The sequence below is a fragment of the Malaya genurostris genome, chromosome 3 (assembly GCF_030247185.1).
Source record: "Malaya genurostris strain Urasoe2022 chromosome 3, Malgen_1.1, whole genome shotgun sequence".
NCBI lineage: Eukaryota > Metazoa > Arthropoda > Insecta > Diptera > Culicidae > Malaya > Malaya genurostris.
Window position 1 is genome coordinate 26203284 of NC_080572.1, and position 18959 is coordinate 26222242.

The 18959-nt window shown below is 34.3% G+C and overlaps 2 protein-coding genes across 4 annotated transcripts in view; one reads left to right on the plus strand and one right to left on the minus strand.

The window, feature by feature from the left end:
* Positions 1-4679: 4679 nt before the first annotated feature.
* On the minus strand, positions 4680-7851 carry LOC131435273 (uncharacterized). The gene is made up of 4 exons (XM_058602968.1): positions 7758-7851; positions 7570-7700; positions 6142-7511; positions 4680-6068 (listed from the first exon to the last, which is right to left on the minus strand). The coding sequence occupies exons 2-4, from the start codon at positions 7633-7635 to the stop codon at positions 4769-4771; spliced, it is 2736 nt and encodes a 911-aa protein (XP_058458951.1). The 5' UTR covers positions 7636-7700; positions 7758-7851; the 3' UTR covers positions 4680-4768.
* Positions 7852-10436: 2585 nt separating this feature from the next.
* Positions 10437-18959, plus strand: part of LOC131435271 (WD repeat-containing protein 19) — a 56183-nt gene continuing 47660 nt past the window's right edge. For all 3 annotated transcript variants that reach the window (XM_058602964.1, XM_058602963.1, XM_058602965.1), the window contains exon 1: positions 10437-10872. The gene's annotated coding sequence lies outside the window, so the exon portion shown is untranslated. The remainder of the gene's footprint in view (positions 10873-18959) is intronic.

An 18959-nucleotide genomic window follows, 5' to 3' on the forward strand; every position in this document is an offset into this window, starting at 1 on the left:
GAACCATTCATCAAATGCTAACCTCGTGAAGCATAGGTCTCAGATAGCGGGCATATTCATGAACTAATGAACGAACGAAGCAGCTTTCCTTGCTTGGGTTGCGCTGTGAATTCTACCTGACATACGAATGTGTGTGAATGGCACAGATGGTGAGACCCTTGTGTTAATATTCGTTGCTTCAATTTGCAAGCCCTGCACACTAAGCACTTCTATTTAAACTTGACTTCTTCCGGTTTCCAAAAGATCCGGTAATACGTCAACAATGGATTCGATTACGCGTTCAACATGAGATATTTCGTGTTTTGTCATCAAAGCTCAATTAATTGTTTTAAACATGAATATATAATAAAAAATGCATTCACCAAAACATTTTTCATGTTTATTTCAAATCAAAAATCGAGTCTAAAAATCTAAATTAAAGTTTTTTTTTCTTAGCACAAAGTTATCAAAAGATTTGTAAATATGGCTACACTGTAGCCGATACGTTGGTTTTATTCCACAGGGCGAAAATGACGAGAAGGATGATTCAGAAGGAAGAATAAGAAGCCAGTTGTCAGGTCTTGTCTTAGATGCCAGAGATGCCAGATCTGCAAATTTGCATCTGCAGATATCGGGTATAGTGCTGCAGACATTTTTTGTTGTGCAGACTTTTGAGAATCGAGTTTTTCGCAGACATTTACAGACTTTTGAAATTTCCGCGACTTTTTTTTTTTGCTCGACAATTTTTCGTGTATTGAGAAATTGCAGCCAGCTTGCTGACTGCAGATTTTTACAGACTTTTGAAACCCTGTCTGTAGATATTTGAAATTTTTACCTGGCATCTCTGGATGTAGCAGATATTCTAATACCGACATGGTACAGATCTACACTGCTAAAAATCCGCACTTTTTAAAAAAGTGTTTCTCTAAATAAATTTCATGTTTTAGTCGCACTGACATATTAAGTACGACCCATTTGTACTTTAAAAGCTTAGCACATAAATATAAAGTGAATCGTCATATAGCAAGTGCGAGAGTCATCACGTTTGATTCTTAAGTGTGGACATCTTGTTATCGAACGCTTTGAACATAAGACTAAAGTGTGTAACTTTATGCCATAAACCAATATCAAAACATGCCAGTTTAAAGTGTCACCCTTTTGATGTATATGTGTATTCTCAATAATCTTTATATTCTCTGACAATTGCGGTAATATTAAGTGTCAAGCATATGTATAAAATGTTTTGAATAAAATGGCTGCATGAATATTCGTGATCTGATTGCTACCGAATTGATCTGGATTTCAACTATAAATTTTTAGAGATTGTGAAGCGTATGTATATTCTAATAAATTCCCGGAATTTTTTAAAGCAGTATCAGCAAGTGATTGTTTCTTCCGTTTACTTATTTTTGTAGTTATTACGAAACATTTTCCACGATCACCTCTCAACTCTTTGTAAGTGAAATGAAACGTGGAATTATCGAAAACCGGTTATTACTTAGAAACAAATGATAAATATTTGTGATCGCATTAGAACGCAAAGGAAAATAAACTTGCTTGCTAATGCAGTTTTTTGATTTTTTTGTACGACTCATAAAATGTGTTTGTTGGTATTTTTCAGATAAAGGAAATGTGGCCAAACAACATCATTCAATTCGTGTATATGATAAGCACGACGCAAACGAAAAATAATATATTCACATTAAATGTACGAAATATGTATCTCATAGAATAGAACATATTTATTAAATTATTATTAGCTTATTATTCACCTGATGACATTTCAATGACAAAATCTCATTCATTCAATATAAAAATGTCATTAACATGAGAACTAAGTGTGGAATCTGTTCAAACCAAAGTATTTTTATAGGTATTTGTCCAACTTTTAATTTGTAAGTGACTGGTCAATTGAATATGAGGTTTAATACATTTGAAATATATCTACAGTTTCGTTGATAAAATTCAAGTTTTATAACTATAGATTTCAATATGATTTCATTTAAATTTAATTTGAAGTGATTTGCACTTGGAATTTAAGTGTCGAGTCATATGCGGCAAAATTAAGTGTAAAACACTTCTGTATAACGTGTAGATTTTTATCAGTGTAGAAACAAATGATAAATATTTGTGATCGCATTAGAACGCAAAGGAAAATAAACTTGCTTGCTAATGCAGTTTTTTGATTTTTTTGTACGACTCATAAAATGTGTTTGTTGGTATTTTTCAGATAAAGGAAATGTGGCCAAACAACATCATTCAATTCGTGTATATGATAAGCACGACGCAAACGAAAAATAATATATTCACATTAAATGTACGAAATATGTATCTCATAGAATAGAACATATTTATCAAATTATTATTAGCTTATTATTCACCTGATGACATTTCAATGACAAAATCTCATTCATTCAATATAAAAATGTCATTAACATGAGAACTAAGTGTGGAATCTGTTCAAACCAAAGTATTTTTATAGGTATTTGTCCAACTTTTAATTTGTAAGTGACTGGTCAATTGAATATGAGGTTTAATACATTTGAAATATATCTACAGTTTCGTTGATAAAATTCAAGTTTTATGACTATAGATTTCAATATGATTTCATTTAAATTTAATTTGAAGTGATTTGCACTTGGAATTTAAGTCACAGACTAACAGACAGGACACTCAAATTAGATTCTTCAATCATTTTAACGGTCATTTCGAATATTCCTTTATTTGGGACAGTACTCACATGTGTCATGATGGCGCCACGTTACCCTATCAAAAACATCCTGTCTGTCATCTAGACTGTGTTTATTTTTTTCATTTACCAACAGAGTTGCCATTTATACAGAATTACCTGTAATGTATTGGTTTGTGTACGTCCATGCGAATTTCATGCAGGATACAGATTTAATACATATTGCCAAAACTATATACATAATTGTGCCTACTTCTGCCTATCCTCCAACGCAATACAAAATCGAACCCGTTTTGTTACAATATTTACTTGATTCTGGTCTGCCGCCACTTAATTTCGGGTGAAAACTACCAACACAATAAAAAATAGTCTAGATGAACAACGTTGAGTCAAATAAATGGTTACCTTCCAACATCGCGAAAAAGTTGAATATATTATCAACGTAATTTATTGTGACGATTCATTTTCTAATATTTTGATGAAATCAGGCATCCCTGCAAGCAGCTGATCGATGTTGACAAACGAGGGAAAACCAACTAGTAGTAAAACTTGTACATAACACAAGGGGTGTACAGATAGTAAATAGTTCGCGCAGTGCAATATAGGTGGAACTAGTGCATCACGAAAAATTATTTTTATATGAATTTACTCATACTGTCATGTCTGTTAGTCTGTGTTTAAGTGTCGAGTCATATGCGGCAAAATTAAGTGTAAAACACTTCTGTATAACGTGTAGATTTTTATCAGTGTAAGGTACAGATAAGCGGCCCTTACACGAGAATTATTTTTTTCATTATTAATGACTAAGTAAAGATATTTCAAATTTGCATAGAAAACACGTCATTAGGGCATATTCAACACGTCATTAGGGCATATAGTAGTGTTCTAGTTCTAGATGCATAATTTATGCCAGTTACAAAATTTAAATCTGAATTTTATAACAAGAAAAACTGGCAGCCCCAGCAGTGTTTTACTCGTGTTTCAAATATACAAAAAATAGAACGGCATCGTAGACCAGTTTAAAATTTGACAGAAGAACTGGTCGAATAAATAAAACTAGAACGGCTTGCTGGGGATACGTTTGTTTCAGTTTCTGCTCTATTATAGATCTTCCATATAGAACTTCTAGCTGCTGAATTTGCTCTTACTGCACCATAAGCGGACCTTACACGGTCATTAAAAGTGTCATTACTGAAACATATCATTTTAATAAACGTGTATGGTGCAGTAATAACGAGTGTTCTATGCAAATTTGAAATCTCATTAGCGGCCCTTACACGAGCATTATTTTTGTCATTTTTAATGATGACTAAGTAATGATGTATTTCAAATTTGATAGAAATCTCGGCATTACTGCACCATTACACGTTCATTAAAATGATATTATTTTTTAGTAATGACATTTTTAATGACTCGTGTAAGGGCCGCTATTACTTAGTCATCATTAAAAATGACAAAAATAATTCCCGTGTAAGGGCCGCTATACACGTTCATTAAAATATTTTTTTAAATTATGACACTTTTAATGATCGTATAGATTTTCTGCACCAAATACAGATTTTGGGAAAAATTACCTGGTAACGCTGATTACGGCATCGCTACACGCTACTTTTTGTCACTTTAGTTCGATTTACTAAAAAAATAATGCAAAAAGGGCCAAAAGAGGTAAGTAGCATAAATAAACAGTAAATAAACTACTGATTTCATCAATCGATCAGAGCTCTACGAAAAACAGAACTAAAATTATTGCTCTCCGTAAAGAGCTTAATCAGCTTCGATCTGAATGGCTGAAACTAGAAGAGAAGCGCATCCAGATGGCGGTTCAGCAAACGGATTTAATGAGCTATTGGAACTCAGTTTCCGCTACTTTTAGAGCATCGATGCGTGAACGAGATGAAACAATCCAACAATTGTTGAAATCGTCAATATCACCGATTGATGTGAATCTGTCCAACGAGGAACAACTTCGAGCAGTTGCGTTACGAAGAAGGGAAAGATCGGTACAAACTGAGCTATGGTAAAAACCATCGGTACTTTATTTTCGTAACATTAAATAAATATAAAATATGTTGATTGTTCACAATATGCGTTGATTTCCTATCAATTTGTTCCATTCGCAATCCTCATTCCAGTCAGTGAGTATTTTTTCTTTTTCCTTTTCCTTGTTAGATAAACTGTCGTTTCGACCTCATTGTCGAATTCGATCCTGTATTCGCTATATCGACTTGAACAGATGAATGAATTCTCTTGTAACGGCCGTTGATGCTGTTCCTTAAGATTAGAATCAATACATTTTGGATTAGTATGTTTGTCCAAAGGATAATTCGTGTTGGCCATCGATTTTTCCAAATCGGTTATTTTCTCCTCATTTGTAGCTATTCCTTTGCAAGCCGTGTTTAATGATGGTAGTTTTGGTTGTTCTTGGGTTTCATCCTGCAAAACATTGGCACTCGCTTCTTTTACGTTCGCAATTGGAACTCGTTCAATTATACTTTCGCGTTCCATACACTGCACAGCAGTTTCCTGTTCTTCGGTAGATGACTTAGCTATTGCAATTATCGATTCATTCAAATCAGTTCTTGTCTTCTCATTCGTAGCAGTTTTTAAGCAAACTGTGGCAAGTGATAATTTTTGTTCTTGATTATCATCTTGTAAAATTTCGACACTTGTTTCCTGCACGATCGTAACTGAAACTCGTTCAATTATGCTTTTGCTAGTTTCCATAGACTGCACAGCAGTCTCGTGGTCGTCAGTAGATGACTGAGCTAATGCGACTAGCGATTCATTTGTGTCTGATGTATTTTTAGACAGGCTTTCGTTATTCGAAGTTTCTATTATCTCCGGTTCAATTGCAGTTTTGAATTCGTTCAAAATCGATTTATTTGACAGCCGCTCTAAAACTACAATTTCTCGATCATTAATTTCATTTGCATCCGATTTTTTTCGCTTTTTTGTATCGCAAGTACTTTCTTTTCGTTCTGGTTTAAACTTTCGTTTTCGCTCTATAATAGGCGAACCACAGACAGAGTTCTCCTCATCTGTTCCAAAAAGCTTCTTAAGAGATTTACTACTTTTATGATAATGTGATTTCTTCCGATTCTTTGAATGAGACAGCTCTGACTGTCTTTTAATCGATGTAAACAACTCCATTGGCGAAGGATCAGATTCTTTAACCGCACTGAGCAAGTTTCTTTTATGTTTAGTACCATTTTCTTGTTCGAGTTCTGGTTGTAGTAACGCTGGCAGTTTTATTGGATCTTTCCGGGGAGTCAAATCATACCGTCCAACAGTTTTTGACATGTCGATTATTTTAGAAACATGCGCTAACCTGACTTTCACATTATTAGTAAGTACATGAGGCTGGTCCGCATTAGTGTCATTCGTGACAGTTTTCGCCGATCTGCAGCAAATTAAAAAAAACGCAATTTGTCCCTGGTCATATGGGCCATGTTATTGAATTGCATTTTACTTACCGTTCTACTAGACCACAACCCTCATCGTCTGAGGAAGGCAATTCACCTTCTTCTAATTCTGCTATGAGTGGGATGAGATTTTGAATCACAGTCTCAGCTGTCGAGTTCTTCTCATCCTCATGCTCTTGGTCCATGGTCAACAGTTCGTCTGATTCAATTATTTTAAGCTCCCTGCTATCATTTAGTTTCGGATCGTCATCAATAGGAATTTCCGGCACCTGCTCAATTATAGGCGGTTCTGGGGGTGGTATAACTAATGTTGGAGGAGGTAACGCGCACAGATGGCTGGTGCTGTCTTCGTTGTTCAAATCCTGAAGTAGCTCAGTTGAGGTTTGAGCAAATTCATATTTGGCTGGTGTTTTGGGCATTGATTCTCCGTGTAGCATGGTCATTTTTTGTTCTAGATCTTCACTAGTGAACATAGTCGAATTTGCAGTGGGAGCAGTCGTTCCAATTTCATCAGATTGAATTATATCAAATTGTTTTTTCAACTTTGGAGACATTTCAATGCGTTTATAAGTTCGAGGCTTCAGAGCACGAGATTTGGTTCTATCAATATTTGAGTGTTTTTTATGTTCTTCTTGGAACGATTTTGAAGCATCTTTCTCACTAGGATTACTTTCACGAAAGAATGCTATTGGTGACACACTTTTATTTCGATCGATTTCCTTAACATATCGATCTAATTCTTTCTTATTCATTGGAATGAACGTACTGGAAATGTCCCCAGAAGCACAAATTTCAGATTTTACCCTAACAGGACTTTTAAATCGTACACTAGAATGTTTGATTTCCGTCTTGGGGGAGCGATTTTCTCTACGAGCTCTCCGTTCACGCTCCCGTCTTCGTTCTCTACTTCTATCACGTGGTTTGTGAATTTTCTTGCGTTCTTCGTGAAGTGCGACTCGCCTGTCAAGATTAAATTTCATTCTTTCCCTCGATTTTGCTCTCATTCGATCTCTGTTGCTTTTGCATAGCATCTCTCTACTGCCACGAATCATTTCTAACGATCTGCTACGCTCACGATAATCATTTTTCTTTGTGATCAGTTCCGAACGCATAGCTTCTCGTTCTGTTTGAATTCCCTGATCCAACAACTGAATCAACGTTGTTTGAGTCCCACAATCAAATTTGCGTACATGAACAGAACCTTTTCTTCTAAAAACCGTGTTGTCTTTCTCCCTTCGTATATCAGCTATCAGAACATCTTTCCGTTTCAATTCAGCTTTCGCAGTCAATAGCAGTGAAGAAATATTTTCCAGCAGCACGGCATTTTTATTTGCAATCTCTTGCTTCTCCTTATCTTTCTCTGCAATTTTGGCTTTGAGTTCTTCAATCTGCGTGTGTAATTCTTGAATAATTTTATTTTCCTATAAAGTTGAAAGCAAAACAATTGAGCACTTCTAACATATATTGATATTATCATACCTTCTTCGTTTCAGCCTCTAGACCATCTAAGTCGCCGTAAATGTCGTAATCATCATTAAAGTCCATGACGCCAGTTATATTCTATATACAAGTTTAAATAAACACGCATGGATACATCAGGAACAACAGAACTGCAAATATAACAATTTTATACGCATATTTGAGCATTAAATTTCAATCATCTCAACTAGTAAAATAAAGCGCGTTATATGCTGCAGAGTTGCCAGGTAATTTACCAAAAATCTATATCAGACGCGAAAGTTTATCTGTGTTAGGTTTTACGCGAACATGACATAACCTTACAAAATGAACAGAATGAACTTATTTTGACAGCCGCCGGGTTTGTTTACAGTTTAAAAGTTAATCAGAAATTTATCACTTGAATTTAAAAATTGTAAGTCGACTCACACTAAACAGATATATACAAATATCGCTCCTTGATGCTGGAAACGCATACAGGGCAATCTTTTTAGTTCTTTTCACTGTGTAACACGAGGGGGACGACACTTCAGAATTGCAGCGACTTTTCACAACAAATCTGCTTGAAAGCTTCTCATTCCGTCGAGTTTTTCGTCATTCTTGAGAGTTTTCCAAAAACCTAAGACAATCCTCAATAATTCCATCAAATCCAGATTTTTCAATCTATCTTTGTTCAAAGTCTTATAATTCCTATGCTAATTTCGAGCGATTTGGCAACCATTAACATAACAATCATTGTTAATTTCCATTTGGCAACAATGCTTGCGTGTTGTTTTGATTAGAGCAAAGATGCCAGATATTTTCATATGAAATCTGTATTACTCTCTATAAAAAATCTGTATTTATCTGTATTCACTAACAAAATAAAATTTCAACAATAAAATGATGTTAAAAGATGTTATTCCAACACATTACGGCTGTAGAATGGTAGATTCAATGAGACCAAGACTTTGCTTCTCGTCACTGCAATCAAATACTAATAGATTGCTCATACGAAAAAGTTTTTATTTTGCTTCTTGAGAGATTCGTATTAAATTTTGGAAATCTGTATCAAATCTGTATTCTGTAGAGTGCCTATAACCAGAGTGACGACATCTCATCCGTAATGTTGGCAACAATTCAAAACATTCCAATAGCTTTACATTGAATTGACAGGTCTTTTGCTCGTTTGGAACTGGTAGCTGTCGCCACTCTGATTATAGTCACTCTAGTATTATGTATGCGTATGTAAAAATCTGTATAATACATATAAATCTGTATAAATGGCATCTCTGGATTAGAGTGCCTCAAGAGCACGATGTAAAATACACTGGTGGTGTGATAAGACATTTTTGGTTGTGTTGGTAATTTTCTCACGAAATTAAGTATGGCGCGCCGGGATTCAAGCATGTAAACATAAACAAACAACCATTTCAGATCGGGATTTTACTTCAAAGTTACTCCGGTTGTCGAGCTGCCTGGCGAATCTTAGGCACTAATTGAAAATCTGGACATTTTTTCTTCAAGGGCTTGCAAGTTAACGTCGAAATATAGAAAATTGTACACACATCCGATTCTGTTCATTTCGTTGTAGGAAGGATTTGGCAGATGGCACTGTGGAATCTATTACAGCTATCATAGACAATGGAGTGATTGTGCTGTGACTGGCATTTCAAATGAAGGGGATGCTCTAGATGATTCCGAACTGGATGAGTATAGTGTTGCACTTATCAATAATTTTAATTGATGAACAATGGAGATCACACATTGATTGTCGATTAACCGATCGATCTTGGTTTCACAGTTTCTCATCGATCAAACAATATCTGCCTGTAGTTCTTCAGACTCTTAAGTATGGTTTCATTTGACATATATTTTTCTGACACAATTTATTGTCATCGTTTCAGTGTTCTCACTAAATAAGTATTTGGCGAAAATGATGGAGACATAAATCCATCTGTAACGACCGTGATCGTTACAGTTAATTAACGCACTTTAATTTCATTCATTACGCGCGCATTTCTTCAAACTTGTCTACAAAAACGCGCATGAGCATCTTTAGTTCAAAATTCAGAACTGTACAACATATAAAATAATACACAATAGACGAAGAGTAAACATAACTCCAAACATAATTTTTCCAAACATTGAAAAAGATGCCAGTTGTCAGGTCTGGTCCTACACGCTTAGAAAAAGTTACTCAAAGTTTGAGTACTAGTTACTCATTTTCAAATGATACATGGAAACGTCAAAAATTGAGTAGTTATCATCAATGATATTGAGTAACTCCTACTCTAAATTTGAGTTTAACGCAAAATCTCTTTTTATAGTTACTATTCGCATTCGCGATAAGTCTAAAAGTTGTAATAACCATTTGAAGCAACAGGTTGTATTTTTTGTTAGTGAGACGCGTATTTCGAAAGTGAGTCGATCAACACAAACGGTGTTGTGTCTGCAAAAACCGGAATGATCAGCTTCGTGTTGTGCTTTAGAAAGGAAACGAATATGCTCAAATGTCATTTATGAGGAATAAGTGTATGATTGGTGCCTGAGCATAACACACTACTACAAGCGACCACCACTTGATATAGTATTGAGTTCAATTATTTAACATTTTAATACAATACACTCAGAAAAGGAGCAACTTTTTTGCAAATTTGGTATATGTGAAATAAAATTTCACACAAAATTTGAGTGATAGTTACTCTATTTTTGGTACATGTACAAATAAAGTATTACTCAGTAAATGAGTAGATTTTACCCAAATATCGTTTCCAGTGGAAGAACTCAAGTTTGAGTAACTTCGGAGTTACTCTAAATTAGAGTTGTTCCACTTTTTCTGTAGATGAGTGAGATCTTACTCATTTTTGAGTAACTATTTTTAAGCGTGTAGGTTCTAGAATGTCAAAACCCTTTGAATCAAATTGTTTATTTTTCGGAAGAACTGTTTTGCAATAAAAAACTCTCGTCTACGTGTAAACATATTTATGTGAAATACAAATGGTCGGGTAATCGAACAGAAAAAAAATTACCCGTACCCGAGTGAGCAGTAAATTTTTTTTTGCTTGAGATGGTCGGATATAGAAGTTCTTATACCCGTACCCGAGTGATTAGCAAAAAAATTTACCCGTACCCGATTAAAAATTAGAAAAATTATCCGTACCCGATTTATTATTGATAAATAAAAAATACCCGTACCCGATAAAAAATAAAAAAATTTTATCCGTGCCCGACCCGTACCCGATTAAAAATTACCTGTACCCGAATGAGTAGTGAAAATTTAACCAAAATTCAGGATGGAAACATAAAATGTTTTAGATAGCGAGCCGTATCAGGCTCTAGTTGGTAAGTAAAATACATTAAAATGCTTGTTTACATTTAAACATATAAATACACTGTGAAACAGGAATAGATTTCCAATGTCTTTGGTACTCTATACTCATTTACAAATGTCAACAAAAGGGAGTATTATCTACTCAAATTTTTCGAGAAGCATATTTACCCAAAATGTAATACCCGTTGTATTCAATTTTGGGTAGGTATGGTTTTTACGAAACAGTGCGACTTTTGATCCAATTCTTTAGAACCACAAGTAAGTAAGCGTGCTCATTATCTTGACACACAAATAAAAATTCACATTCGAATCACTTGAAAATCACGTAAAATGGTTCCAAATACCGAATTGAATATTATACGTGACGAAAATGAATGTTATGCGAACATCCCCTAAAATGAATAGAGTATCATCAGTTTGTTTACGTAAATTGACCAAACATCAAATAATGTACGTGTATTCCCGGTGTGAAAAATTCAATTTTGAAAATGATTAACAGTGAGTCCTTCAAGTGTAAGTAGTTTGTATATGCGAGAGAATTTTTTTTTTTAGAATGGATGATTATGATTTTGATTAAAATTAATCTGTCAAATATGCCCGTTTTGTAAGCCTCACAAACCCACACCCACGATGTTAACGGTGGCTGGTGGTTTTTACAGCCATTGAACTTCTGTGCATCCTCCGGTGGAACCCTCAACGAGTAAACACGGTGGAAATTTGAGTATTTCGCTAGAAAAGATTTTCACCCGTACTTTTGCGACTCCACGTTGTCACGCATCGAGATTTTCACTTGTAGTCCAGTGGAAAGAAACGAAAATTAACTGGTAATATAGCCCAACTTGCTGTGCCATCAATCGGTGTCATTTCAAGTGCAACGCCCTTAGCAAATTTTCCTTTGAATTTACTAGTACTGTAAAAAAATGGAAGTTGTGAAGAAAACTCTCATATCAGCGTAGCCGCAACCTTCATGTATAAACTTTGTTATAGAAGCATGCACATTTTCGAGCATTAGTCATCGCCACGATGTTGAAGAAACTTTGTTATAAAACCATAGACCGTTCCGGGCATTAATTAGCGCAGTACTGTTGTAAAAAACAAAGTTATTTTCACGGACACTGGTCACTGCCTCTGGCATAGTGACAGTGATCTCGGCTTTCGGTAGAAAGTCGGATGAACTTTCTACTTAAAATCACAAGAAAATGTTAGGATCTTAATAACCCATAGTTGGGAAGAGTTAGAAGTTAGTCAGTCTCAGAGTGTTCGCGGAAAATATCCGTTAGCCTCGGGCCTACAGCTTCTGCTGTAGGTATAGATTAAGGTAAAAGCAGAACGAGAAGTTTAAAAGTTCCGGTATTAAATTGATCCAAAAATTTATTCAAGAGTGCAGCCAGTTAATTGAGAATAAATAGAAATAAATAACCGTTCTAAAGAAGAAAAAATGATTATTTTCAATTAATTGTGGAAAAGAAACACTCCTTTCACGCTTTCCTCCCGCCGCTGCTCGGACTTTCTACGTACAAGTGAGGTGACACCACCCAGAAGTGAAGAATAAGAAGAACTTTTATGCAGATTTTCTGAAATAAATGCTCATGTTTTTATGGTTAGAATCCTTATGATTTTGAAAAAAATTTAGAAAATCTCCAACCAATATTTAAAATAACAGTTTTCTGGTATCTGAATGAGATATGAGTACTACACTACAGTTTATATATGAATCAAATAATTTTTACTGGATTGTGCATTAAACAGCTTTAAAATGGCAGTCAATTAAAACCTACACTCAGAAAAATATTATGGTAACAGTTACTATATAGAGGGCCAACCTGACCATGCGAGTATAGTGGTTTTCAGCCGACTATTAAATCAGATGATTTCAACAATAGTCAAGTTCATGTTTACTATAAATGGTATCGGCTCTAGAATAGTAATATTGAACAGTATATTGTATGAATAACTAATACGATTGAGATTGTTAGGCTAACCATGACCGAATCTTTATTTACATTGTGGTTTTCGCTATAACCAGAGCCATGGTATTTTTGACATTTCACTTCTAGTTATTTCGAAACTAAAGGCAGTGGTTGATTCAACAATGCTGAAGATCAGCAAAACATGAGCTAATGTTAAAAAGTTTTATGAATTTGAATTCTAGAACAAGAACAACAAAATAGTTTCATTGAATTCTATTTTATTTTTGCAATTATTACAATTTTATTATGATGATGTGCCTGGTGAAATATTGATTATCAACGTAGACACGGAGCAGCATTGCTTGGTTGCAACTGTTGATCCCAGGCTCTGTTCGTTGAAGTTTTTCCTGAAGAAGAAATGGAAGAAATTAATAGCCAAGTCCAGAAACAAACCTCAATACCCACCTGCCATATATTGTTATTTTTCCGTCGGATTCGAGCGATTTGAATCCGGGAATCGGATGATGTTCGTCGTTTTTAATCAATCGCTTGATGTTGTTTCTACAGCGACCGATAACGAATAATAAAAATTATACAGGACGTCGATTTCACTAGAAAACAGCCATTACCGGCAAAATTGTTGAAAAATTTAATTTCAACGACGGAAACTAGTAAGGCTACAAAATTTACTCACCTGCAAGATCTTCCAAATTGCACAATATAAGTCACAATATACATTTTTTTTTTTCAAATCAATCACTGATGTGTTACGAAATTGTCTTCTGTATTGTAACTTTATGTGACAATAACAAAGTATATCCGTTTATTGACAATTTGTATAGTCAGCACAAATGAAAAACATAGTCGGTTAAAAAACACTATACGATAATGTGCTTACTACATAAATTCTGTTGATATGGACTACATGAATAGTGTTTTCAAACTTCATAATTTCATTTAAACCATGTATCTATTTATGGTAACATTATTATACTGTGTACATATTTACATGGTAGCGATAACTATTTAGCTCCTCATATATATCAAGGCTCGAGAGCAATTTCACCTTACTAGAAATTGTGATTTTAACTATTTGTTCTTATATTTGAGATGACTACCATTGTCAGGATAACCATGCCAGAAAAGTCATAAATACAAATAGTTTAGTTAAGTCGTAGTCTTTGTTGTCTAGTAATTTATACAATACAGATGGTGAATAGTCATATATCATGATTGTTGCTACTATTTAAGCGTATAGTTGAAACGACAATGGAAAACAGGCTACGGTTACTATGATATTTTGCTCAGTGTACGTGAAAAGTAGGATCTGACCGCAACATCTTAAAGCTAAGGCAGTGTCTTATTAAATATGTTATAAAAAAAAGTAGGGTGGAAAATATTTACATAACTTTTCACGTAACTATGATTGATGGAAAAAGATGCCAGTTGTTAGGTCTGATCCTAGGCGCGAATGTCAAAACCTCTTGAATCAAATTGTTTATTTTTCGGAAGAACTGTTTTGCAATAAAAAAATTCTCGTCAACGTGTAAACATATTTATGTGAAGTACAAATGGTCGGGTAATCGATCAGAAAAAAATTACCCGTACCCGAGTGAGCAGTAATTTTTTTTACCCGAACCCGATTGAAAATAAAAATTTCTACCCGTACCCGACCGAAAACCGGTCGGATACGGGTCGGGTTTCGGTTAAAATGCCCGAGACCCGACCATTTCTAGTGAGAATGTCGAAATAATCCAGTGAATTTTGTCGAGCCGCATCGTGCCAATTATTGAAGACATATATGCAATGAAAAATACTGCAATTCCAAGAGAACAGTTGATAAAGGCATTAAACCGTTTTTGAAACTCTATTACACGTAATGGAACTGTCTTTCACTTGGTTCATAAGTTCATAGATTACGAAACTCTATATGCATTTTCCGCAGTGTACACTGAAATGAAAATCTTTTTTCTATTCATTAAATGTGTCATATGAATCAATTTTTTTCATTTATTATAGAAGTCATATGGAAACATATAACTGTAATTGATAGTGTATATGAAATTTATATAATATACAATAACTTTCAAATATCCATAGTCATAGTGAAAATATTGGGAATATCATATATGAGCTGTATGAATGTTCGATGACATGTATATAACAAAATTTAACAGTGTAAGATTCAATTTTGGGCATGACGTCATGACGGGAAATACGGAAAAAATAATGATGGCTATCCGAGAACAACGCGTTTTATTCGAGTTGGGATTTCCGCAACATTTTCTAGACGTTTTGAGTGGTATGTATTTTACTTCGTATATATTTTGTACTCAATAATACTTTTTCACTTCAATCAGGTTGTGATATCGGTTTATTTGAGTTGGCGAACAACGGAAAGGATTATAATAAAAATGATATATGATTAGGTGATATGATAATAAAACGGTAATATATAATGTTTATATAAATAAATATTTTTATTTGTTATGAACAGAACGTTGACTTTGTTTTATTTTATATGGCATATAAAATGGACTACATTAACCTGTATAAATACGTTTCAATATAATACCAAATGCATTTCAAAAGGTTTTCCGATATTTCTTATATGATTTGCCTATTTGCAGGGTTGTTACGAAAAATTTCAAAATCAAAACGCGCGAAATCCGCGCGAAGTTGAAAACTAAAACGCGCGAAATCCGCGCGATGTTGAAAACTAAAACGCGCGATATTCGAGTGAAGCGTTAGACAACTATTTTTGGGCAGATGATACTTTACGCAGCACTTGAAAATTCACTTATATATAATTTAAAAATCTGCATAAGTTTGTCATATGAACACAATAAATAAGTCTGCATACAATACGTCACTTCGAGAAACCCCATGAAAACGGTTTCATTTTTATTCTCCATCATTTTCGACATCCTTAGTTAAGGAGCAAGACTCTTTGCAAGCGTATGAAAAATGTCAACAATATGTGCGTAAAAACAATTCCGGCGCTTCTTTTCTGATTTAAATCAATAAATCTTCCTTATGGTTGAAAAATAAACCAATCAGGTAATTCTGCTTAAAATTGCAATTCAAGAAAAGCGAAAATCTTGTCTAAAACTCTTCCGTTTTCCTTAAAACTGCTCGAGAAAAATTATTTCAGTTTCAGCTTACTTCCACTAACACATTTGATTAGCAACAAACACATTCTCATATGGAATTCCTCTTGCAGAAATTATTGCGATATAAAGATTTACGTACCTTCTATAAGTAAACCCGAAAAAAGGAACCTTTAATTTAACACGCGAAAGTCAATGGATATGGAATGTTGTCGTGAAACTATTTATTTTTCCGGAAAACTGCTTTTGTAACAAAAAATATTTAGTTCTGTTTATTTTGTGTAGCGCAATCTAATACAAATGCATTGAAGCAGTGTTGCTAACTTTTTTATCATGAAAAAATAAAATCTACATTCATAAAATGTAAGCGATTTTCCATCGAACGTTGTTGAAAAATTGTTCAAAACTGATATTTCATACAAAATGTCAGGCTAAACATTCATTTGAGAATAAATTATTGTCAAAAGAGATTGTTTGACACTCAATCCTGCAAGTCACTTTGATAAAGTCGTTGCACTGCATATATGAATACATAGATCTATGACATACGTACCAAACAAAATGTACGTAATACACAAATTACCAAAATCTAGTGCTTCCATAGTAACTAAATCTAATGAGACAGTAATATAAGAAACGAATTCTTAATAATATTACGTGATAAATGAAAGTCGAAAGAATTGAAACATTTGTTAAATATGCGGCACATGCTAGCAATGGGCTCGTTATATACATAATTAGTTCTAACATAGGAAATCCGAAGAAAAAAATAGAAAAACTACGACGTCGAATGTCAAATTCTAACAATTGCAAACTCTATGTGCTCTTTAAAATTCAACTTGATTTCCAGAACACCCAAGTCCTTAACAGACGATGCGCGTTGGAGAACAGTTTATGGAATATTATAGTCGAACTTGAATACAGACTTTTTGCTACTAAAAGAGATGACGGAGCATTTAGTGGCCATTTAAACCATTTTGAAATATGAAATATGAAAGTCATCGGCGAACGATAGTTTCATGCACTTGATCGAAAAATTTAGATCATTGAGATACAGTAAAATTATGAACGGTCCAAGGTGACTTCCTTGAGGAACTCCAGATGTAACAACACATGGTGAGGTTGTACAGGCTCCTATTTTCACTATCATTTCATTACCAGTTAGATATGATCGAAGCCAATTAAAAAATGATCCGTTTAATCCCAGTCTATTTACTTGGAGATCGTTATGTGATGATTGATTTCGTCGAACGCAACAGGGGAAGTTGAAAGCTTTGGCATGGATCCAAGCTGAGTTTCAGATATGTAGTCAGAGCAACTATGTGTTATAAAATCCAGAACTCTAATTTCAAACATCTTCGATACAGCATACAAAGCAGCAATTCCACGGTAGTTGGATACTATACCCTTGTTCACATTGGATTTATTCCATATTTCAGGAAAAATTCCAGAACGCAAAGAACAATTGAAAATGTTGGATAGTGGAACCAACAAACTAATAGAACACTTTCACCACGGATGGAATCCCAGAACTTCTTCGTTTCTTTTATTGTCAGACTTCGCTTCGTAAGCATGTCGTGCAAATTTTGCCATTTTTATCATACACAAAATTTGTTACCATATTATTGACGAATCGCATTCCATTTATTACGTTCTTTCCATTATTGAATGTATTTTCACTGAGAGGATATCTTCCATCAGACATCAATATCCTTGAATAAAAATCCTTGGAATAGGAAAACGCAATCACATATATCGAAAAGTTTTTGTAATTCCTGGTAACAGCTCTGTTGAAATAGTAACTTGTATCACTCGAGATCGAAAAGCATAAAATCGAAATTTTGTCCAGTGAAAAAAACATTTGCTAGAACCGCCTTCTAGTAAATTTTAGTTTTATTAAGGTGAAAATTCACCAATTCCGCCAGCTCAACCAATTGTTGAAACGTTCGCCCTTCTTCAATTTTTTACGGTTTCATAAGACTCACAAGCTTCAAAAATTTGTAAAAAAATTTTTTTATTCGAAAAAATGATTCACAAATGTGGAATGATGTTTTTTGAAATTCGCGCGAAATCCGCGCCATAGCATCAAAATCTTAACAGAAACCGCGCTAAATCCGCGGAAATCGCGAAATCCGCGAAAACCGCGAAATCCGCGCGACCGTAACAACCCTGTATTTGTGACTATAGAACACGCTAATAGATTCGATACAGACAAGAATTTTCATTTGTTATATTGAAATCATATGAGAATAACTTCCAGAAGAATGTTATGCTTCATAGCATTAACATATATACTTGACATGATGTTGAATACACCATATAGCTATCATTGAGAATTCCAATAGTGCAAAATCATTACAATATCATATAATGTGAAAGTGATAATTTGGCTCAGTGTATGATTATGAGTCAAAATTATTTTTACCTCAGTGTAAAATTGAACCCACAACAAACTTTGACTTCGGTTCGCACACATTCTAATTTCGTATATGAATAGATCTGTGCACTCTGCATCGGTGTGAGTAACAGAGACGTCAAATTGCTCAATAGCAAGAATCCTACAGAAACAGAACCGATAATAACCGCTAGGCGAAATTCTCTGCCGGAAACGGTTGTTGCTTTGTTGCCGGATTTTTGCCGGAATTCTGGACAATATGCCGCAAAAATGGGTGGCAGACATAGCCTGCCGTCTGGAGGAAAAGCTGCCCGCCGCGTACAAGTGGGGCCCGCCTTTTTTGTCATTTGAGAAATTGACCTGGCATCATTGGACATTCCCACTTGTACGCAACAACCGCTTCCGGCAGAGAATTTAGCCTAGCGGTTATTAACGGTTATTTTCTGTCGGATTCTTGCCATACAAGATTGGCAGAACCGTTTTGAATCGGTTCTACATTTTAAGCATCTTGGTTTTATTTTTTCAAAAGATACATATGAAAGGCAATAATTTATATATATATATATATATATATATATATATATATATATATATATATATATATATATATATATATATATATATATATATATATATATATATATATATATATATATATATATATATATATATATATATATATA

Excerpts from the sequence above, each read along its gene's own strand:
- LOC131435273 (XM_058602968.1), bottom strand. The coding sequence starts at position 7,635 with ATGGACTTTAATGATGATTACGACATTTACGGCGACTTAGATGGTCTA. Across the intron at positions 7,512-7,569 it reads TAGAGGCTGAAACGAAGAAG|GAAAATAAAATTATTCAAGA; the intron begins GTATGATAATAT and ends TCAACTTTATAG. Across the intron at positions 6,069-6,141 it reads GGTTGTGGTCTAGTAGAACG|ATCGGCGAAAACTGTCACGA; the intron begins GTAAGTAAAATG and ends AATTTGCTGCAG.